Source organism: Melozone crissalis, unplaced genomic scaffold (genome assembly GCF_028551555.1).
Source record: "Melozone crissalis strain CALT ecotype California unplaced genomic scaffold, PUWL_Pcris_2 ptg000198l_1, whole genome shotgun sequence".
Classification (NCBI taxonomy): Eukaryota; Metazoa; Chordata; class Aves; order Passeriformes; family Passerellidae; genus Melozone; species Melozone crissalis.
Window position 1 is genome coordinate 600065 of NW_026535962.1, and position 23619 is coordinate 623683.

Below are 23619 nucleotides of genomic sequence, written 5' to 3' on the forward strand. Positions count from 1 at the left end.
AGGCCTGAGAGGGGCAGTGTGCCCCCCAAAGCTGGGAACGCTCACAGCCCTGGGTCTGGCACCTCCCTGGGCATCTGCTGAGGGCTGAGCTGCTCCTTGCTGCATCCCAGCCCAGACACACACACACAAATAAATCCCTGCTGGCAGCAGCCTGGCTCAGCTCTGCTGCTCCTGAGCCCCAGCCAGGCTGATCCCAGCCCATCCTGAGCCCCAGCCAGGCTGATCCCAGCCCATCCTGAGCCCCAGCCAGGCTGATCCCAGCCCATCCTGAGCCCCAGCCAGGCTGATCCCAGCCCATCCTGAGCCTCAGCCAGGCTGATCCCAGCCCTCCCAGCCCATCCTGAGCCCCAGCCAGGCTGATCCCAGCCCATCCTGAGCCTCAGCCAGGCTGATCCCAGCCCTCCCAGCCCATCCTGAGCCCCAGCCAGGCTGATCCCAGCCCATCCTGAGCCTCAGCCAGGCTGATCCCAGCCCATCCTGAGCCCCAGCCAGGCTGATCCCAGCCCATCCTGAGCCTCAGCCAGGCTGATCCCAGCCCTCCCAGCCCATCCTGAGCCCCAGCCAGGCTGATCCCAGCCCATCCTGAGCCTCAGCCAGGCTGATCCCAGCCCATCCTGAGCCCCAGCCAGGCTGATCCCAGCCCATCCTGAGCCCCAGCCAGGCTGATCCCAGCCCTCCGAGCCCATCCTGAGCCTCAGCCAGGCTGATCCCAGCCCATCCTGAGCCCCAGCCAGGCTGATCCCAGCCCATCCTGAGCCCCAGCCAGGCTGATCCCAGCCCTCCCAGCCCATCCTGAGCCCCAGCCAGGCTGATCCCAGCCCATCCTGAGCCTCAGCCAGGCTGATCCCAGCCCTCCCAGCCCATCCTGAGCCCCAGCCAGGCTGATCCCAGCCCTCCCAGCCCATCCTGAGCCTCAGCCAGGCTGATCCCAGCCCAGAGCTGCAATTATTCAGTTCCTGGGGCTGCCCTCCCTCCAGCCCATCCTGCTGGCTGCCAGGGCAGCTGGGCCCAGGCCAGGACCCTGCAGCTCCTGCTGCTCCCACAGCCCTGCACGGTCCCGGTTATCAGCTGGAAGCGGCCCAGCTCTGCTGCACGGGGCCAGCTCAGCCTCTGTGCCTGCAGACGTGGCCTCTGGCGCGGGCAGATAACCGCAGCACACACCAGAGCTGCTGCCTGATGTGGAGCAGAGCTGCCCCAGCCAGCCCAGGGCCCCAGGAGGGGCACCCAGAGCAGAGGGGTCTCAGTTAAACCCGGGGAACTGCTCAGGTCTGGCTTTGGGCATGGTTTAACAAGCTGGGGGCTTGCAGGGGCTGTGCTGGGGCGCCTGCAGCCAGAAATGCAAATATTCCAAACCCAACAGCCAGCCCCACACAAGGCAGGGACCACAACAGGGCATCACCCACGGTGGGCATGGCAGCAGTTATTGTGACAAACATTCTCTCCAGATAAAGCTTATCTAAGCTAAAAGTCATCCAGCTCTCTCTGCTCATGGCCCCTGGGAGAGGCTGCAGAACACCTCTGAGAGAGCTGGGGGGGCACCCTGGCTGTGCAGGGAAAAGGGAGCCCATCCCTGGGGCAGACAGAGTGCCTGGCACACTGCACAGCTGGCACACTGCAGGGCTGGCACACTGCAGGGCTGGCACACTGCACACCTGGCACACTGCATGGCTGGCACACTGCACGCCTGGCACACTGCATGGCTGGCACACTGCACGGCTGGCACACTGCAGGGCTGGCACACTGCACAGCTGGCACATTGCATGGCTGGCACACTGCACGGCTGCCACACTGCAGGGCTGGCACACTGCACGCCTGGCACACTGCATGGCTGGCACACTGCATGGCTGGCACACTGCAGGGCTGACACACTGCACACCTGGCACACTGCAGGGCTGGCACACTGCACGGCTGGCACACTGCACGGCTGGCACACTGCAGGGCTGGCACACTGCACAGCTGGCACACTGCACGCCTGGCACACTGCAGGGCTGCCACACTGCAGGGCTGGCACACTGCACGGCTGGCACACTGCAGGGCTGGCACACTGCAGGGCTGGCACATTGCATGCCTGGCACACTGCAGGGCTGGCATACTGCACGGCTGGCACACTGCACGGCTGGCACATTGCATGGCTGGCACACTGCAGGGCTGGCATACTGCAGGGCTGGCACACTGCACGGCTGGCACACTGCAGGGCTGCCACACTGCAGGGCTGGCACACTGCAGGGCTGGCACACTGCACGCCGGGCACACTGCAGGGCTGGCACATTGCATGCCTGGCACACTGCAGGGCTGGCACACTGCACGCCTGGCACACTGCACGCCTGGCACACTGCAGGGCTGGCACACTGCACGGCTGACACACTGCAGGGCTGACACACTGCACGCCTGGCACACTGCACGCCTGGCACACTGCAGGGCTGGCACACTGCATGCCTGGCACACTGCAGGGCTGGCACACTGCACGCCTGGCACACTGCAGGGCTGGCACACTGCAGGGCTGCCACACTGCATGCCTGGCACACTGCACGCCTGGCACACTGCACGCCTGGCACACTGCAGGGCTGGCACACTGCACGGCTGGCACACTGCATGGCTGGCACACTGCATGCCTGGCACACTGCACGGCTGGCACACTGCACGGCTGGCACACTGCACGCCTGGCACACTGCATAGTTCCCTTCCCCAGCTCAGACACGCTGGGTTCAATGCCTCATTCACGCTGGGAACACACACACCACAGGAGGTGCTCACCTCATTTACGTTGATTTTCGACTTCGCAGACGATTCTAGAAAGGCACAGTTACACCACTGTCGTGCTAAGTTCTGCCCCTGCTCTTTGCCCACGACTCGCTCTTCCTCCAGGTCACATTTATTGCCAACCAGGATCATGGGAACCTGCACAGGAGCAACGGGGGAGAAACCCATCAGCAAGGTCGTGTGCAGGCAGCTCTGTGCTGCTGTGGCGCTCAGGATGGGGGGAAATGCAGGGGGGAAATGCAGGGGGGAAATGCAGGGGGGAAATGCAGAATGGGAAATGCAGAAATAAATCACCACCCCATTCATTTGGTGATTTACAACACACTGTGTTTTTAATCTGCTTCAGTGTTAATGTTTGTGGTCTCTTCCTGACACAACTACACTCAAGATTAATTTTTCTCCTTAAAACTCCCAGCCATACCCATTAGAGAGTGATCATATTTTTATTTTTGAGGCGTAAATTTTCCTTATTACATCAGGAACCTGAAGCCACAGTACAGATGAAGTAACTGCAAATAAAGCTCATCTGAAATCAGATCTACAGGCTCTATCAGCTTACACAGAGCTGTAAATATCCTGTTCTTTAGAGTTTTCTAGACAGTTAAGAGAAAATTTCTCATACTGAAACATGAAAATGTGCTATGAACACGTTCAGCAAAAAACCAAAGTGCATCAAGATGTGAAATAATAGGGCAAAAAGTGATACTGAGATGAGTAAGCAGTACAGGTTTGAAGATGTGAAACTGTGTAAGATTATTGCAGAAGGTATTAAAGGTTTATCCAAAAATGGAGTTTGGCGAGCAGCTACCTCTGATCATTTGCTGTTAGGTGCAGGAGATGGGAATTTAAACTCTTCCAGACACAGCTGATGTAACGATTGAAGCACTGGGACTTCACACATGCTCTGAAAGCCCCCTCAGCACTGCCCAAGGAGATGCTGTGGAAGCAGCTCTGTGTGTGAACGCCCAGCCCTGGTGGTTCAGAGCAAAGCCCCTGCAGGACCCCCCCAGCCCCGCCGCACTCACGTCCTCGGTGTCCTTCACCCGCAGGATCTGCTCCCGCAGGTCCTGCAGGTCGTTGAACGTGGACTGTGCTGTGATAGAGTATACTAGTGCAAACCCCTGCCCGTTCTTCATGTACAGGTCCCTCATGGCTGTGAATTGCTCCTGCAAGCAGACGGGTGTTACGCTAATTAGCCGTTGAATGCAGCTAATGAACAGTTCCAAAGGAATACTGCTATTGTGCTGGAGACAAGAATGCAGTGCCACAGATGGATTTACATATTTACCCCTCACAGAAACCCAGTGGAGCATGGAAATGGAATAAAAGCATTAACACTCCCTTTCCTTTTGGTTTGGGCTTTGTTGTTTTTTTTCCCTTTATAAAGGGCTTCTTGGAAAAATGGGGGAAAGATGAAGAGCAGCAGTAAAACCATCTCTGCATGGTTTTAGTGACTGAAATGCCAGAGCAGGCTGGACAGTGCCAGCTCAGAGCCCCAGCAGGGCCAGGACTTTTACCACACCCACCCAGCAACGATTCCTGCTCCTGCTGCTGAGGATTTCCAGGCTTTCCCAATAAAACCAACCTCCAGGGAGCCCCAGGTGCCTGGGGTGTGCTGGTGTGTTGGGGCAGGGCTGTGCCAGCTGCAGGGGACACCGGAGGGACAGCAGGGCAGTGCCAGGGGGGTGCCAGGGCAGCTCTGCTGGGGAGCAGCCCCTTGGCTGGCACTGCTGCAGCCTGTGGCAAATTCACATTTCAAACCCTCCCGGAGCAGAAAGCTGACATGGGGATGGCCCAGGAGGCACCAGCCCCTCACCAGGCACTGGCACTCACCTCACTGAGGTTATCCAACAAAATCCTTCATTGAAATGACTGCACTGATTTACTGCCTTTGCTTGGGCAGGATTACTGCTCCTAAGGAAGGCACTGCACAGCAGTGAGGTACAGAAATGGCACTTACTGTCCCTGCTGTGTCGAGGATCTCCAGCATACACTGCTGACAGTCTACCTCCACTTGCTGGGGAAAGAGAGAACAAAGCTCAGAATGAACGGCCTGCATGGGACAGGCAAGAGAAACCGCAGCTCTGGCTGCACCTCTGCACAAAGGGCTCTCAGCAAAGAGCGCCTGCAGGGCTGGGCAGCACCTGCATCCCCAGGCTGGGCAGCTCTGCTCTAGAGGATTAACCATGCCCCAAGCCAGGCATCTGGGTCAGCTCGCATGCTCCAGGACTCCCTTCATTAGCAAGGCTTAAATGAGCAGCTCACTGTAAACATCTCAACTTAAGTGAGATTGGAAATATCTCGACTTAATCCACTCTTGCAAATCAAAGCACCCCAAAACTTGGATTTTTCTTTGCTGCCCGGAGAGAAGGGACTAAGGAAGAGAAGAAAATGCAAAACGTTTCAGGACCCTCAGAGTGAGACTTTGCAAATCTTCCACTCTCTGAGAAATGTCTTGGATCTAAGGAGGGTAATTCCAGGAAAGTCAAGTAAATTTAACAGCAGAACTCGCGGCACAATTTAATTTAATTATCACAGGCGCAAATGTCAGAAGTTTTCAGTGTATGTTCTGGTGCCTTTAATGTGCTGACACTTCTGCTAATCCGTGGAACAATGGCTCACTTGACATCCACGCAGGGAAGAAAGCAGCTCTGTGCCTGGATTATGTAACAGCCCCGGGACCCTGCAAGGACTCTGCCCAGCAGCTCCAGCCCTGCACCCAAAGCAGCCCCAGGAATTCCCTCTGTGAGACTTGGAGGAGATAAAAATGATGGTGCTTTACCTTTCTGTATGAATCTTCTATTGTTGGGTCATATTTCTCAACAAAAATTCCCTGAACGAACTGTACAGTCTGGGGAGGAAGGGAAGAAACACATCCTGAGTGAGCTGAACAGAACCAGAAACGTCAGGGAAAAGTAACAACAGTAAATCTGCTTTTAAAAGTCAGTAGTGAGGACCAGAGAAAAAGGCATAAAATTCGTATTTTGAAAATAAAATTGCCCTGAGTGTGACAATCTGACATGTGACACTCCTGATCTCTGCTGGACTTTACCTTCATCTATTACAGGTGAAAAGAAAGGCCAAGGGAGGAGCTGCAGGTCTGGGGGTGTTTTGGGTTCTGTGTAGATCCAGGACTTTTACAGGTTTCCCTGTTTGGGCGGTGCAGCCCAGCTTCAGTTTCCAGCTCCCTGCAAGGCTCTGCACCACTGGGCACCCTTGTAAATCCTGGCACCCTCTGCCACTCCAGCCGAGTTTCAGCCTCAGAAATGGGATGAAATGCTGCACAGACAACAAAAGCTGCTGAGCAACTGTGGCTTTGTGACTGTGAGGGTTCCTGCTGCTCCATCAGTGCCACCAGCAGCAGCCCCAGCACTGGGCTGGCACAGAGGGGTTAAACCAAGCAGGATCTGCAGGGAACAGCCCCAGTCTGTCACTGCAGCCACGCACACGGGGCTGGACATGAACACCAGGCTCTTTGTTGCACAGGTCAGTCTGTGCGGTTGGGAGAATGAAATTTAAAGTGACCCCCAGATTATTTTCAATCCCACCTTGTAACCTCTCCTTGCCAATGTTTGTAAATAAGTACACAGACTGTGAAAGCTAAATATTATCCACTTCTAGCTGCTAATTGGCAATTACTGTGTGCTGCTATAAAAATAATGGATCATGAATTACCAAATTCATGCATATGAATTACCAGATATGCTGACTTAGCACCCAGCCTGTCAAAAAGAATTTAACTTTTGTTTACCAGACTATTTGAGTATTTGCATTTCAGCTGATCAAAAGGTCAGGAATGGTGCTGACTCAGGCTTCACATCACAGAGAAGGAAATTCAAGTATGTCAGATGCTGAGTAATTTTTATTTACAGCATACTACTAAGTGCCCCACTTCACCTAGTGAGTCTTTCAGAGTTACATAAGAAAATTAAGATAATCAGGGAAGTGCTGGTGGCAAAAGCAATACAGATTGCTCACACTGCTGTGGAGGAACAGAGCTTGTAAAAAAATTACACCTTGTAAACACCTTGTAGTGATTAGGGTGGCATTGCTGAAGAGTGCATCAAATTTGGTGTACAACTGAGTAATCCCTCCTCCTGCTCACTGGGGTTCTGCAGGTGATTTCCAGGATTATCACCCGGCTGTGGCAGCAGAACAAACAATGGGGCAGGACACGAGAGCTGCTCAGCCATTATCGTGCCTGTGACAAGGAGCACTGCAGCTCTTGCTGCAGATAACTCACACTTGACCAGTTCTTTGCTGTCTGCTGGAGAGAGCTGCTCGACTGCTGAGTGATAAATGGGTGACAGGAGTTTCTCTCTCAGCGCTCCACTATCAGCCCTGCTGTGCAAAGCTCTCCTGAGGAACAGGACAGCACTCCAGCACAGCAAAGTGCTGCTCCTCCCGCTCTGCAGGGGCTGTGGATGCTCCCAGGGCTGGGGTTGTGAGCCAGCTGCTGCCTCAGGACGGAAACCCAGAGCCCTGGGGGTGTGCAGGGCTGATCCCAGCTCTGGGACTGATCCTGGGATTGATTCCAGCCAGGTTTCTCCTGCTGGGCCTGAAATGCTCACAGACACTGAGCTGTGTTCAGCACAGATACTCACAGATACTCCTGCAATGCTCACACTCAGCTGTGTTCAGCACAGATACTCACAGATACTCCTGCAATGTTCACAGACACTCAGCTGTGTACAGCACAGATACTCACAGATACTCCTGCAATGCTCACACTCAGCTGTGTTCAGCACAGATACTCACAGATACTCCTGCAATGCTCACACTCAGCTGTGTTCAGCACAGATACTCACAGATACTCCTGCAATGCTCACAGACACTCAGCTGTGTTCAGCACAGATACTCACAGATACTCCTGCAATGCTCACAGACACTGAGCTGTGTTCAGCACAGATACTCACAGATACTCCTGCAATGCTCACACTCAGCTGTGTTCAGCACAGATACTCACAGATACTCCTGCAATGTTCACAGACACTCAGCTGTGTACAGCACAGATACTCACAGATACTCCTGCAATGCTCACACTCAGCTGTGTTCAGCACAGATACTCACAGATACTCCTGCAATGCTCACACTCAGCTGTGTTCAGCACAGATACTCACAGATACTCCTGCAATGCTCACAGACACTCAGCTGTGTTCAGCACAGATACTCACAGATACTCCTGCAATGCTCACAGACACTCAGCTGTGTTCAGCACAGATACTCACAGATACTCCTGCAATGCTCACAGACACTGAGCTGTGTTCAGCACAGATACTCACAGATACTCCTGCAATGCTCACACTCAGCTGTGTTCAGCACAGATACTCACAGATACTCCTGCAATGCTCACACTCAGCTGTGTTCAGCACAGATACTCACAGATACTCCTGCAATGCTCACAGACACTCAGCTGTGTACAGCACAGATACTCACAGATACTCCTGCAATGCTCACACTCAGCTGTGTTCAGCACAGATACTCACAGATACTCCTGCAATGCTCACAGACACTGAGCTGTGTTCAGCACAGATACTCACAGATACTCCTGCAATGCTCACAGACACTCAGCTGTGTTCAGCACAGATACTCACAGATACTCCTGCAATGCTCACAGACACTCAGCTGTGTTCAGCACAGATACTCACAGATACTCCTGCAATGCTCACACTCAGCTGTGTTCAGCACAGATACTCACAGATACTCCTGCAATGCTCACACTCAGCTGTGTTCAGCACAGATACTCACAGATACTCCTGCAATGCTCACACTCAGCTGTGTTCAGCACAGATACTCACAGATACTCCTGCAATGCTCACACTCAGCTGTGTTCAGCACAGGAGGCAGACATGACATGCTAATTAGCAGCAATTAATCACCTCTCTGAAGCATGGCACAGCTCCCCAGCCCTGGCACAGTGCTAGTGAGCTGCTGGCACATACAGAAGTGACCCAGGGTGCCCAGAGCAGCAGTGCCCCTAGAAGTGACCCAAGGTGCCCTGGTGTGCAGGAGCCAGGCAGCTGCAGGGCTGGGGGGGCTCAGGGTGACCCCAGACTCACCAGAGCAGACTTGCCCACACCTCCTGAACCAAGGACCACCAGCTTGTACTCACGCATGGTGTGGGCTGTGCAGAGAGCAGCGACCTGCAGGGCAGAGAGAGGGCAGAGTTAGAGCACAGGGCTGGGGGCTGCCCTGAAACAGCAGCAGCACCCTGCACCCAGTCCTGCTGAGAGTGGGAATGCCTTCACTGCCAGCTTGGGTTTCATCTTCCTAAACACAAGGCTGAGAATGGCACTCTGACACCCCAGGTCAGGGGAAGTGGCCACAGCTGGGTCCTGCCAGAGAGGAAGAGGATGGACACAGCAGGGACAGACACAGGGGCTGTGCTGGGCACCATGGGCTGTGCCTGTCCTCTGCTTCCTCAGCCAGAGAGGAAGAGGATGGACACAGCAGGGACAGACACGGGGGCTGTGCTGGGTACAACGAGTTTGCCACTGCCCATCCTCTGCTTCCTCAGCATTTCATGGCCCCAGCCAGAGCACGGGACAGGAAAATGAGATCAGAAAGCAGCAAGTGAAGAGGTTTCCCTCTCCCCTCCACCCCCAGCAGGGAGGGATTTAGGTCAGTGCTTTCTCTCTGGAAAAGGTCAGGCCCAGCACACGGCTGCCAAGGCAGAGCTCTCTGCTCGCCCAGCACAGACTCTGCCTTTTTATGGAAATCTCGCAACTCCCTCAATCACTGCGCAGCAGCAGCAGCAAACTGTGCTGCTCCTCGAGATTCCCTGACTAATAAGGCAAGTGACAAAGGCAGTGATAAACACTGGCCAGAGTGTTTACAGAGCAGCAGGCTGGGCTGTCCCTGCAGCAAACAATGAGCTCAGCAGCGAGCCCCTTCCGCAGGGCTGCGCTTCCTTCCCAAGTAAGGCTGCACACACACACACACACACACGCCAGGCTGGGCAGCCCCGGCCCAGGCACTGCAAACCAGCCCTGCCGTGGACTGTGGGCTCCCAGACACAGCCCTGGGAAAGGAAAACCTCCTCCAAGGGCTTTGGGACAGAAATGCACCAGGAGCCTGTGAGGAACAGGGGTGTATTTTGTGTTTCCAGCTGAATGTCACCCAGGTATGGCTTAAACAAAAACTCAAACATCCCATGGGCAGCTGGAGAGGGACACAGATTCCTGTGATCAGTTCAGCACAACTTTAAACTCATTTTGAGGCAGAATAACAGAAATAAAGGGCCTGCCTGTGCTGAGGTCTGCAGTCACAGAGCCAAGGGAAGCTGCCCTTCCCTCCCCAAGCCCTGGGCAGGCAGCAAGGCCCAAGCACTCAGTGCAGCCCCTCACTTTAAACACCTGCAGGAGGTTTTTCTCCAACTCCTGAAGCCCATGTGAGTGCAGCTGCCTAAGTGCAAATTGTGAAACCAACTCAGACCAAAAGGGGCTTTCCAGAACCCCAAAGGCAGAGCAGGCAGGGCTGTGCACTCCAGGACACTGACAACAGCTCTGGCTACATTCTGGGAACTGTGAGCCCTTCTGCTTCACCATTTCCCTGAGAAGTGACATTCACTTCCTTTCTCTCTGAAATCGTGATTTTGAATGGGAAGGAAAGGGGAATTCCAATTAACAATTCTTTCCCCCTTGATAATCCCTAGAAATTAAAAGCTGATGCATTTTTTATAAAGCATAAATGCAACTTATTGATCCAGTTTGTCTTCATTTCCCTACAGTCCCAAAGAAGACCCAGAAAGCAATCAAGCTAAGGGTTAAATTTAGCTGTGAACTATTTCACTTCTTATTTATAGTAGAAAATACTTGTGGGAAAGCTTAAGCTGGGAGCAGTACAAGACTAACTTCTCATTTCTTCTCTACAGTATTTGCTGATTTTTTTTTTTCAGGTGCAACAGGAAACCAAGATCCTGAAAGGCACGAGCCTTATTACTGTAAACCCCACATGCCTTAATTATCTTGTAGCTCTTTCACAAGTATGTTAATGTTATCTGTTTATACAACATGAATAGAGTGCTCAAGAAATTACTATGCTGCATCCCAGCCAACTTTGCATTTGGCAACTGCTGAAGCCCACCTAAATACAGTGAGACACAGCAGCATTCATTTCCATCCAGAGCTCTCTGCAGCAGTCACATGCTGGGAGGGAACAGCTCCATTTCCAATGGAACTGGACTATGGCTGTTAAGTGTTCTTTGGAGTCAGGAGAAGGGTATGATCACTAAAGAGTGCAGAAAAATTAACTGTAAATGTTGTGAGACCGGTCTCATTAGTTCAGAATGCTGTAGCGCAAAAATAAAGCAACAGCTGAGTGTGTGTGCTTGCTCCTTTGGCCAGTGCCCTGGTTTGAAAAGTGAGTGAGTGTTTTTGGGATGATGTGGTCAAACTGTGACGGCCAGGCACAGCCCCTGAGCCCCAGCAGGACAAACAAACAGGGGCACAGAGCACGAGTGCCACCCCAGCACTGCCCGAGCTGCAGCCCCTGTGCCACTCCATCGCTCTCCAAACCACCTGCATCACCTGCAGGGCAATGAATCACAGGGTTCTGCAGCTGCAATCACCAAAAAACTCCGCTTCAGACACCTGACCCACCAGAATCCACCTGTGCTCCTGTTAAAGAATAATCCTGCATTCTTTAACAGGAGCATCTCTGCTGCTGCTGCTGCACCAACAGTGCCCAGGCAGAGCCAGAAATGGACTCTCCCCACTCACAGCAGCCCCAGCAGCTCACAGAGAAGTGCAGCAGCCAGAGAGGTGAAAGCTGCAGGATATTTGTGTCAGTACCCGGAGGCAGAGCAGGCACACATCCCTGAGAAGGACCACGGGGGGATACAAACCCAGCCCGAGGTGTGGCTGTCCCTGGGCTCACCAGGCCCCGGTGCCCTCTCCAGCTGCAGCAGCCAGGGCTGGGCAGGCAGGAAGGAGCAAACTCGAGGGTATTTCCCAACAGAGCTGGGGGAGGCCCTGGGGACAGGGCTGAGGCCACCCAGGACAGAAACCTGATGCAAAAGCGAGCTGCTGCTGTTTCTAGAGTTTCAGCAGCTCAGCAAGAAGTTTGTAATTTGGGCAGTGAGGAGAGAGAAGTATGAATCAAATTGAGCAAACATAGCACTGAAAGAGTGAGTGCAAGAACTTCACTTATCAATTACTCACTCCAACAATGTTCACAGAAATTTCATTTAAAATATGATGAGAACACTAAAAATGTCTTACCTTGGCATAAAAGATCTCTCATCAGTGTTAGCAGCTCTACTGAAGGTTCTTCCAGGCCCCCCACAAGGAACTGAAAAAAAAGAAAAATAAAAAAGGAGTTAATAGTTTTTCAAGCATCAGCATTTGTGAAGCATCTCTGCAGTGCTTAAGCCAAAGCACTCTGTTCCTGTGGACCTCTCCTCCCCGGAACACTCTGAGACTTCACTTGCACCAGACAGACTCAAACTAACCATGCCTGAGGTTGCATCAAGTTCTGCAACACCTACAAAGCTCAGTCATTTTAGGGAATCCAGCAGGTTTGTGGCAGGGCCCCTTGCCCAAGAGCTTGAGAAGCTCCAACACTTCCAGTCCCCAATCTTTGTTCAGCAGCAGAGCTGACATTCAGTGATCACAGCACTGGCTGCACCTGCTGCTCTCACAGGGACAGTCCTGCCTTCAGAGCCTCAGCACTGCATCCTTTCTTTTCAGGGAATAAAAAAAAAAGAATCATAGGAAGTTTAAATGAAAACCTAGTACCCTGGTTTTCTGTAAATATTCCTTTTTAGCAGCTCTGGAGTCACCTTGGAGCCACAGAAATCAAAACTGTCTCAAAGCAGATAACAGAAGCTCTCATAATCCTTGTCAAATATTTTCCCAAGTGTAAGAGAAAGTGAGTCTAGAGGGCAGGGTTATTGGGATATTGGGATGAAATCCTTCCATGGGAGGGTGCACAGGGTGGGCAGAGCAGCTGGGGCTGCCCTGCGTCCCTGGCAGTGCCCAAGGGCAGGTTGGAGCAGCCTGGGCACAGTGGAAGGGTCCCTGCCATGGCAGGGGGGCACTGCAGGGCTCTGAGCTCCCTTCCAGCCCAAATCACTCTGGATTTTCTGTGCAGTGCTGCCAGTGCCAGCTCCAGCACTGCACTGAGCACGGCTCAGCTGCCCCTGCACCCAAAGAGCACAGCCTGAGTTCAAATGGGGCTGAGAGAAAAGGAACAGAAAGAAGGGAGGCACAGGAAGGAGCAGCACAGAAACCACAGCAGCAGCTCCTAGAGACAGTGTGGGATGGCATCTCAGTGTGGGATGGCATCTCAGTGTGGGATGGCATCTCGAGGTGCAGCTCCTACAGCCTGAGGGGCTCTGCTCCCTGCTCCTGCACCCCAGCACTGAGGGGCTCTGCTCCCTGCTCAGCCCCAGCACTGAGGGGCTCTGCTCCTGCACCCCAGCACTGAGGGGCTCTGCTCCCTGCTCCTGCACCCCAGCACTGAGGGGCTCTGCTCCCTGCTCAGCCCCAGCACTGAGGGGCTCTGCTCCTGCACCCCAGCACTGAGGGGCTCTGCTCCCTGCACCCCAGCACTGAGGGGCTCTGCTCCCTGCACCCCAGCACTGAGGGGCTCTGCTCCTGCACCCCAGCACTGAGGGGCTCTGCTCCTGCCCCCCAGCACTGAGGGGCTCTGCTCCCTGCTCAGCCCCAGCACTGAGGGGCTCTGCTCCTGCACCCCAGCACTGAGGGGCTCTGCTCCCTGCTCCTGCACCCCAGCACTGAGGGGCTCTGCTCCCTGCTCAGCCCCAGCACTGAGGGGCTCTGCTCCTGCACCCCAGCACTGAGGGGCTCTGCTCCCTGCACCCCAGCACTGAGGGGCTCTGCTCCTGCACCCCAGCACTGAGGGGCTCTGCTCCTGCACCCCAGCACTGAGGGGCTCTGCTCCCTGCCCCCCAGCACTGAGGGGCTCTGCTCCTGCACCCCAGCACTGAGGGGCTCTGCTCCTGCACCCCAGCACTGAGGGGCTCTGCTCCTGCACCCCAGCACTGAGGGGCTCTGCTCCCTGCTCCTGCACCCCAGCACTGAGGGGCTCTGCTCCCTGCTCAGCCCCAGCACTGAGGGGCTCTGCTCCTGCACCCCAGCACTGAGGGGCTCTGCTCCCTGCTCCTGCACCCCAGCACTGAGGGGCTCTGCTCCCTGCTCAGCCCCAGCACTGAGGGGCTCTGCTCCTGCACCCCAGCACTGAGGGGCTCTGCTCCCTGCACCCCAGCACTGAGGGGCTCTGCTCCCTGCACCCCAGCACTGAGGGGCTCTGCTCCTGCACCCCAGCACTGAGGGGCTCTGCTCCTGCACCCCAGCACTGAGGGGCTCTGCTCCCTGCTCCTGCACCCCAGCACTGAGGGGCTCTGCTCCCTGCTCAGCCCCAGCACTGAGGGGCTCTGCTCCTGCACCCCAGCACTGAGGGGCTCTGCTCCCTGCTCCTGCACCCCAGCACTGAGGGGCTCTGCTCCTGCACCCCAGCACTGAGGGGCTCTGCTCCTGCACCCCAGCACTGAGGGGCTCTGCTCCTGCACCCCAGCACTGAGGGGCTCTGCTCCTGCACCCCAGCACTGAGGGGCTCTGCTCCCTGCTCCTGCACCCCAGCACTGAGGGGCTCTGCTCCCTGCTCAGCCCCAGCACTGAGGGGCTCTGCTCCTGCACCCCAGCACTGAGGGGCTCTGCTCCCTGCTCAGCCCCAGCACTGAGGGGCTCTGCTCCCTGCACCCCAGCACTGAGGGGCTCTGCTCCCTGCTCAGCCCCAGCACTGAGGGGCTCTGCTCCCTGCCCCCCAGCACTGAGGGGCTCTGCTCCCTGCTCAGCCCCAGCACTGAGGGGCTCTGCTCCCTGCTCCTGCCCCCCAGCACTGAGGGGCTCTGCTCCTGCCCCCCAGCACTGAGGGGCTCTGCTCCTGCACCCCAGCACTGAGGGGCTCTGCTCCCTGCTCCTGCACCCCAGCACTGAGGGGCTCTGCTCCTGCACCCCAGCACTGAGGGGCTCTGCTCCCTGCTCCTGCACCCCAGCACTGAGGGGCTCTGCTCCCTGCTCAGCCCCAGCACTGAGGGGCTCTGCTCCTGCACCCCAGCACTGAGGGGCTCTGCTCCCTGCTCAGCCCCAGCACTGAGGGGCTCTGCTCCTGCACCCCAGCACTGAGGGGCTCTGCTCCCTGCTCAGCCCCAGCACTGAGGGGCTCTGCTCCCTGCACCCCAGCACTGAGGGGCTCTGCTCCTGCACCCCAGCACTGAGGGGCTCTGCTCCCTGCTCAGCCCCAGCACTGAGGGGCTCTGCTCCCTGCTCAGCCCCAGGAAGATGCACTGGGATGCAGGAAGATGTCCTGACAGAGAGAGGCAGGCAGCAAGGGCCACTCACCTGGCTGTGAGGAGGAAAAAGGAATAACTCCTCGCTTGCCCATCGCTCACACCTCCCTGTGCCTGGCTGTCACCAGGAAAGCAGAACACTGAACATTTCCAAGGGAAGAGCGGGGTCAGCACCGTGCCCATCCGGGAGAGCAGCACAGATGTTCGCAAGGGCAGCACCGCACTCAGGGCTGGCAGGGCCACCCTGTGCCCGTGCCCTTTCCCAGACAGAGGCAGATTCCTGGGCTGCTGCAGCCACGTGTCCTGGTTATTTTTATCCTGGCAGTTCAATGCTGAATCGTGGCTACTATAAACAAACCTGTTTCATTCTCAACTTGGAAATGTTCTCCGTGCCAGTTTTCTTCAGTTACTATAAACTAGGCCACGGAAAGTGGTGGATTTTCTTTTTTTAAAAGTGTCAACTAAACATTGCTCAACACTCTACCAAAACCCCTCCATTACTCAGAGCCATGTTGGCAAAACAAACCCAAACCCAGCACTTGTGCGAGGGGGAGATTTACAGCGATCAAAGCCACACTTGAGCTGACGGATTCCCTCCAGAGTAAAAACAGAGTCCAAACAAACAGAGAATGATGCAGCAGCAAAGGCTGGGAACTCCAGGCCAAGGATCTCCCCTCGAACCAGCCCACCCCGCTCCTGGCTCTGCCCAAGGACAGCACCTGCTCCCTCATCTGTTCTACACCGTGTTCAGAGGGGCTAAATCACTCAATGGTGTCTAAAGCATGTGAAATACTTCCCTAATGCTCACCAAAGCTGTCAGCAATTACACAAGGGCTCCAGAGCCGTGCAGGAACAGGGATGTGCACCCCAAAGGAAAGGGGCTTGTGGAAATCCCACAGCTCAGGAGTAGGGATGTGCACCCCAAAGGGGGCTTGGCTGGCAATCCCACACTCCTTAGCAGATACCACCCCTGAGATCACCCTGCTAGTTAGCAAGGAGTCTGTTTAATTAATAAAATCACTGCCCTGGACTCAGTTGTTCACAAAACTCTCACAAAACCTTCTCCAAGGCAGTCAGAGTCCCTGGCTCCAGGACACAGGGAAAACTCCTCCACCTTTCCTGCGGCTGCCAACTCCAGAAAAAGGAGAGGGAAGAGAGAAACAAAAGACTAAAAGACCAGACTAAGCAGAAAGCAGGACTCCAATGTGACTTCAAAAGCACAGTTCGACAAACTTCCGCTCACAGACTCTGCATTTATTTCCTTGCTCATTATCACTGCAGTCTCTGACACCACGGCAAGTGTGTTTTAGGTACTAACATTACATAACAGGTAACATTTTATAATTTGTGCCAGAAATCTCAGCCTCAGTTTGGTAATTTTAACACCAAACTCATTATCATTTCCACTGCCTGCTTTCAGCATCAATCAAACACCAATCAAGGCAGCAAAGGTGTAATTAGCTATGCACAAGCCTGCTGTGGGGTGAGTCATGACCCCACTGAGGTGCATTCCTGATGCTGGAACATGCAGGCTGTCCCTTGCCCAAACCATCAGTAATCCAGGTGTAAATGTATTTTCCTTTCGTTTTTCAGGTAACAAATAACCCCAAAGAGACCCAGCAAGAAGCACACACAGGAAACGAGGCTGGTGACAAGCCAAACAAGCAGACAGGTATGTGAGAGCACAGGAGAACGATATGGGTCAGAGGTGTCACCTGGAGAGCTCCATCAGAAAAGGCAAGAGAGCAGCCCTCAAACCCTGCATCCACCCCCAAAACTGCCAGCCCAGGTGTGTGCAGCTCAGAGCCACATCCCAGCCACGCTTTCTGCATCACCCCACACCATCTGCAGCCTGGCAGCTCCGGAGCCAGGGCCATAAAGGCTGGGCAGAGAGTAAAGTCCTCCAGCAGCAGAGCCTGGCCGGGATGGAGCTCCAGCAAATTAACTGCAGCCCACACAAACACGGCCCAGAGACAAGCTCCCTGGAAAACAGCAATAATTCTGTCATGGGAAATAGTCATTTTGTGCACAAACGCTCTGGGATTGATCCTCCTCAGCCTGCAATCTTGTGTGCAATCAGCCTCACGCTGAACCTGCAATTTCAAATAACATAATGTTAACTTCTATGGAAGTGGCTGCCTAATTATTCACTGGAAATTGCTCTGCTATAGAAGCTCTCCAGGCAAGGAACAAGGGCTCTGGGCAGCTAAAGCCTGCCGTGCTGAAACGGCTAATTTATTTTTTGTCCTATTGCTCTGCACTTGCAGAAAGTTGCTAGGGACATGTGCCAGCCAGACAAAGGCAGGGGAGAGGAAGCCAGCAGCACAACTCGGAGCCCAACACACTCTGCATCCCCAAATTAGAACAAAGCCCTGCGTCAGGGGCTGGGGCTGGCAGCTGCCCTCCAGCCAGGCTGCAGCACTCCGCAAAGGAATGCCAACCAGAGCTGCAGGCAGGGCACAGCACTGGGCACAGCGAGGCAACACACGCTGCTCAATTCCCAATCTCTGGGACGGTTTGAGGGCAGAGATGGCAGGGAGAGCAGGGATGGCAGGGAGGGCAGGGATGGCAGGGAGGGCAGGGACAGCGAGGGCAGGGACGGCAGGGACGGCAGGGACGGCGAGGGCAGGGACGGCAGGGACAGGGAGGGCAGGGACGGCAGGGACAGCGAGGGCAGGGATGGCAGGGAGGGCAGGGAGGGCAGGGATGGCAGGGATGGCAGGGAGAGCGAGGGCAGGGATGGCAGGGACAGCGAGGGCAGGGAGGGCAGGGACGGCGAGGGCAGGGATGGCAGGGAGGGCAGGGATGGCAGGGACAGGGAGGGCAGGGATGGCAGGGACGGCGAGGGCAGGGATGGCAGGGAGGGCAGGGAGGGCAGGGACGGCGAGGGCAGGGATGGCAGGGACAGCGAGGGCAGGGATGGCAGGGAGGGCAGGGATGGCAGGGACAGCGAGGGCAGGGATGGCAGGGATGGCAGGGAGGGCAGGGACGGCGAGGGCAGGGATGGCAGGGAGGGCAGGGATGGCAGGGACGGCAGGGACAGGGAGAGCAGGGATGGCAGGGACAGCGAGGGCAGGGACAGCGAGGGCACAGCTCCTCCCAAGCAGCACCACGGCCGCATTCACCATTTCTCCTTTTCCATGCAGCCCCACTGGAGCAGCTCAGCAGAGGGCTCTCCACCATTCACAGGAGTTCTTCGCAGCTTTTTTTGGAAGAAAAAATAAAAAAACACTTCCTTTCCCCCTTCCTCATCAGGCAAAGACGCAAACATTAAAGGGCAAATCTGCCATTAGGCACAGCAGCCGCTCAGGGCACTTCCTCCTTTTGCTGCCTATCACATCCACAACTTGCCACTGATTTTTAAACCCTGTAAAGTTTTTCATTCCTCTCCATTTCCTTTAGTGGGAAAAATATTCTGACCTTTTATAAAACAGATTAAATTCCAGACAGACCTGAGGAGGCTCAGTGGTAGCAAAGACCAGCTCCATTCTACTTGGAAGGAATAATTTGTTGTGCTGATAGTAGCTTGGCAACATTCGCCACTATTCTTCCTGGTTTATACAATTAAGAGTAAATAAGTGACATGAGGTAGATAGATTGCCACCGAAAGTTCAGCCTGCACTTTGATTATTTTATTTCTGCAGTAGTAGAGACGAGACATCAGCCATAAAGCCCAGTTTGAGCTTACCTGGTCTCCAGCATAAAAAATATAATAGAGGGAAGAAGCTTCCATGCCACTAGGGGTTCTTTGAAACCTCTCAATGAAGTTGGAGAGGTTCAAACTGCTCTTCCCTTGTATTTCAAGCTGGCAGTGGGTAGGTTAAGATTGGGCATTGGGAATGAAGTCTTTACCCAAAGGGCAGTGAGGGCCTGGCATGGAGCAGCTGTGGCTGCCCTGGAGCCCTGGCAGTGCCCAAGGCCAGGCTGGACACTGGCACAGGGGAAGGTGTCCCTGCCATGGCACCGGATGGGCTTTAAGGTCCTTCCAACACAAACCATTCCATGATTTACACCCACCAGTGATAAATCCCAACACCAAGCCTCTAAACACGGGGCACATCCCAGCCCTTCAGCACACCGGGCTAACTCACAAACCCCAGAAAATGCTGAGATTCTTTAAATCTGCCTGGCACAGCTGCCATGATCTGTGTTTGCACACTGGCTGTGACCGTGCAGCCCGTTCTAAAGGTCAGCTCTGCATGCGCAGCCCAGAGATTTCCACTTGCCACAAGCAACCACCCCCCCATTCCCACGCAATTAAACGCCTCTTTTTACAACAATTTCCACAATGAAAAGCCCCACTGACCATATGGCCGCTTATTAATACTACATTTGTTTATCAGTTTAAATAAACCCCCTGCAGCAGTGAGCATCCGTGTAATGAGGACTTAAACACAGCTCACAAGGGATGTTCTGGCACTGCCAAGCGGGACTGCACCTCCCCACTGCTTTTCAGGGCAGATTTCAAGGCTTGACAGGAACCTGAATGGCACTGAGTGCACAGAATTAACTGCAAATAGAGGGGAAAGTAACAGTTTCATTACGTTTCGTAAAGAAATTAAGTTATTTAATGTGGTGCTTAATCCTCCAGTATTTAGCTCAGCCCCTTAATGCTGCTTCCTGGAACCTTGGGCCAGAGTGGGGGTGGAAACTGAATTTTCTTCTACAGCGAAAATGAAACTTTCTTCTGTGTGAAGGTTTTAACTGAAGGAATATTCAGACAGTTATTAACACTTCAGTGCCAGAGAGAGAGCTTCAAAACCAGAGGGGTTTTAACCAAACTGCCAGGCCTGGCCTCTGCACCAGGGCTTCTCTCAAGTTTCCTAATCCTCCTGAACCTGCTTAAAAGGGCAAAATTCCTTTGACAATTCATCCTGGAACTTCCTTTTTGGTGAATAAAAGGTGGCATTAAAGGAAACAGCTCTGGTAGTTTAATCAGTTTTATACGAGCCATTTCAGCATTTATAGGTCAAGCCTGATTACAACCAAAACAGACAATTATAGAGCAGCCTTTAACCAGCAGCAAGGCCAGGGCTGGGGCAGCACAGGGGCTGGATCTGACTCACAGGAAGGGAGGGCACATCCCAAAAATCCTCCCTCCCACATTGGGATGTGAATTTGTCAAACACACAGCCTGGGGACAGGTTCTGCACTCTGCAGGACCTGGGCACACAGCTCACTCCATCTGAGTGTAAATTGCCATCTCCACAGGTTCTGTGCCTTCCTCGTGGTGAGAACACTTTCCACCAAATTAAAAACTTCCTCTATCTGTTTTCTGGAGTAAATCTGCAAACAGAGCATCAAGTGTCAACTAAACATTGCCCACCACCAACCCATGCCCTCAGCACTGCGCTACCACCATGGTTTTAAAAAGTTCCCAAATCTATTTCAACTTCCACCCATGGAGATGCAGGGGATGTGAACCCGGCATGAAAAGGACAAGGGGAGCTACAGCATGAACAGGACAAGGGGAGTTACAGCTCTGCACACACAGCTTCATCCTCCTGACACCTGCTAAGCCACCCAGCTCAAGTTTGCTCTGCCGCCAAATGGATTTGGACTCAATTATTGTGTTTGCAACAAGGGTTTGGGCAAACAGCTCATTTAACAGAGGCTGCAAAGTACTGGAATTACAGAAAAAAGGACAAGCCCCACTTTCTCAGAATCACACCACCGAGGAAAGTGCCCTGGAGCATTACAACATCTGTTTGATCATCTCAAACGGGATTCCTGAAAAAGCCCTGACTGCATTCTAGTGATCAATACGCCAATGCAGTGTATTCACAAAACAAGGCAAAGCCATAATAATATTGTAACCTCCACAACTTCGTAAGTGATCTGATGAGTTAAAAGCCCTAAATGCATAAATATTTCATGAGAAAGGCTATCTGGAACCACTTCAGTCTGTATCTTTAATCATAATGTTATTTTCAGCTACAATTAGTGTTATAATCTAAAGCAGAAAGCAACAATTGGCTAAATTTATTTTATCTTCACCTATATTTACTTCATAAATGCAGCAAGTTTTCTGTTCTTCAGGCCTGATACCCAGTAACAGTTACTCAGCACAGGACTGACAAACACATCAAATCTCAGGGTAAAGCGAGATGTGCTGGAATGAGACTGTTACACAAAAAAAAAAGAGAATTGCACCAGAAATAGCCTTACCCAGTGAACTATGAGTTACTTTTAACTATCACGTGGTGAGTGGCATATAAAAAGATATTATTCTGCATGTCAGCTGTCTGTAATGAAAGTTTTCCTCTTCTCAGCCGCCCCTCCCTACCACTTCAAGTTTATTTGCATGAGAGAAAAGCACATTGCACAGAAATACAACACAAAAGGCACTGCATCCAACGCGTGCGGCCGAAGCGCTCCTCCCACGTCCTCGCTGCTTTCCAGAGCCGGGGTCCATTTCCAGGCGCCAAGGTGGGAAATGCCCGATTGCACAGGATTCCTGCCTGGGATCGCAGAGCTGCAGCAGGGCAGGAGCAGCCCCGGCTGCAGCAGCGATGCTGAGCAGCCTGCACTGCCCTGGGCTCGCACGCGATGCCCCGCTCCAACACGACGAGTTCGCATTTTTGCAGCATTACAACACTGCACAACACAACCTCACTGAATCCAACAAATATTCCCACTAAAAAAAAAAACCCCAAAACATTCCAGCCAGCCCTGAATGCGCAGTCACTGACCAGGGAAGTGCAAGGAAATGCAAGTGCCTGTTTTCCTGCAATGCTCCAGCAAGCAGCAGTTATGCAACACAGCCCATTGACAAGCACGCTCCCAGGTGCAGAACATTCCCCAAAAGCAGGGCTCTGACAAAGCACCAATTCCCATCACAGAAATGCTCACCCTGCTTGTTACACGGAGCACATTTCTGCGTGCATTCTGCCTCACTGAAGCCATGGATAAAGATTTGTTTCAGCCCCAACACAGCCACTGCTGTGGGCTCATCCAGACCTTGCTTCAGTGCCCCAGATGGATTTAAGTATTTCCCATCTTATCAATATTCACAATAAATAACAAACCACAATGCCTCGGGCCACCTGCTCAACAGGACTGCCACTGCCTGGCCCCCCACAATTTGAGTTAAATAAAGTCAAAGAGGTGAAAGAGCAAAGCCAGCCCCCTGCAGCCATGGGCTGTGAGCAGCCCTGGAGACTCCTTTTGGGCTGTTTTTCCTGTTACCTGTTTCTCCCTGGAGACTCCTTTCGGGCTGTTTTTCCTGTTACCTGTTTCTCCCTGGAGATTCATTTTTGCTGTTTTTCCTGTTACCTGTTTCTCCCTGGAGATTCATTTTTGCTGTTTTTCCTGTTACCTGTTTCTCCCTGGAGATTCATTTTTGCTGTTTTTCCTCTTACCTGTTTATTCTCTGGTATAAAAGCCCAATGCAGGGTCAGGGTCCCACTCAGACTGATGACTCTGTTCACCAAAAGAAAGCAGCCAGCAGTTTCCAAAGCATGCCAAGCCTGCTTTTGTCAGCATCTGGGCTTCCCAACCAAAAAGATGCAATGGGTGCCTTGCCTGGGTTCGGGTGAAGCCAGGGCAGCTGCAGTGAGGAAGTGCCTGTTCAGGTATAGCAGGTATTTCCCAACTGCCAATACCTGCTGGAGCACACATCAAAACATCAAAACACCGTCTTTATGTGGCCACCCGACCTGCTCCAGCAGCTGACAGCTGGGAAAGAGCCCCAGCCCTGCCCTGGGCCCTGCTGCCACAGAGAAACAGAGCCAGGCAGTCCTGAGCTCACCCTCACCAGGGCTTTGAGCACAGCCTGCAATAGAGAAGTTACAGACCCAAAACGACTGGGGATCCAGTGAGGGACGGGTCCTGGTGTCCCATTTTCTCCCACACACACCCCTGAGGATCTTCCCACAGCACATGAATGCAATTTGAGTTTAGACACAGCATTTCTGATCAGGAATGTTACGCTCGGTGCCTCCTCCTTGAGCACCACCCTTCTTCCCACAGCCTCCTCATTTCAATATTGTTAAATGGCTTTCTCCACACAGCTTCATTACTGCAGCATTTGCAAGGGAAGAAGGGATCCCTCAGGAACCAGTTCCTGTCCCTCTGCAGATCAAAACTTGTTTCACAGCAGACCTGGGAGTGAAATGGCACCAGAGGTGCAGCACAGAGTGCTCCAGTGTGAAAACCTGGTACCGGGAGCTGAGCAGGCCCACGTGTGTCCTGACTGATGCTCTGCTCTCACTGGGTCCCTTTCCTTCAGAGGGGAGCTCAGAAAACAGGCACTAATTAACAAAATTATGCTATCACAGGAAATAACAGGAAGCTTCTCATAATGAGCCATTTAGCTCTGAAGGGTTTCAGTCAGACATGTCAAACCAGCTCACAGAGGATGTCAACAGCACCAGCACACAGCCAGCTGACAAACAACCAGCACAGACCCTCAATCTGCTGCAGGAGAGGCAGCTCCAGGTAACTCCCATGAACACAGGCTGGTCCTCGCAGGTAACAGCCTGGTACCTCTGAGACCCAGTGTCACCCCTCTGGAACATTCTGGCACCAGAATGAGGCCCAGGGCA

General features: G+C 53.6%; 1 protein-coding gene across 1 annotated transcript in view; it reads right to left on the reverse strand.

Moving 5' to 3' along the window:
• Positions 1-23619, reverse strand: part of RAP1A (RAP1A, member of RAS oncogene family) — a 32293-nt gene that overhangs the window by 3065 nt on the left and 5609 nt on the right. Inside the window, exons 2-7 of the mRNA XM_054293980.1 lie at positions 11982-12051; positions 8820-8903; positions 5543-5611; positions 4721-4777; positions 3786-3926; positions 2755-2898 (exon numbers count right to left, since the gene is read on the reverse strand). Of these exons, the coding sequence (XP_054149955.1) occupies positions 2755-2898; positions 3786-3926; positions 4721-4777; positions 5543-5611; positions 8820-8876 (468 nt within the window). The 5' untranslated portion in view covers positions 8877-8903; positions 11982-12051. The remainder of the gene's footprint in view (positions 1-2754; positions 2899-3785; positions 3927-4720; positions 4778-5542; positions 5612-8819; positions 8904-11981; positions 12052-23619) is intronic.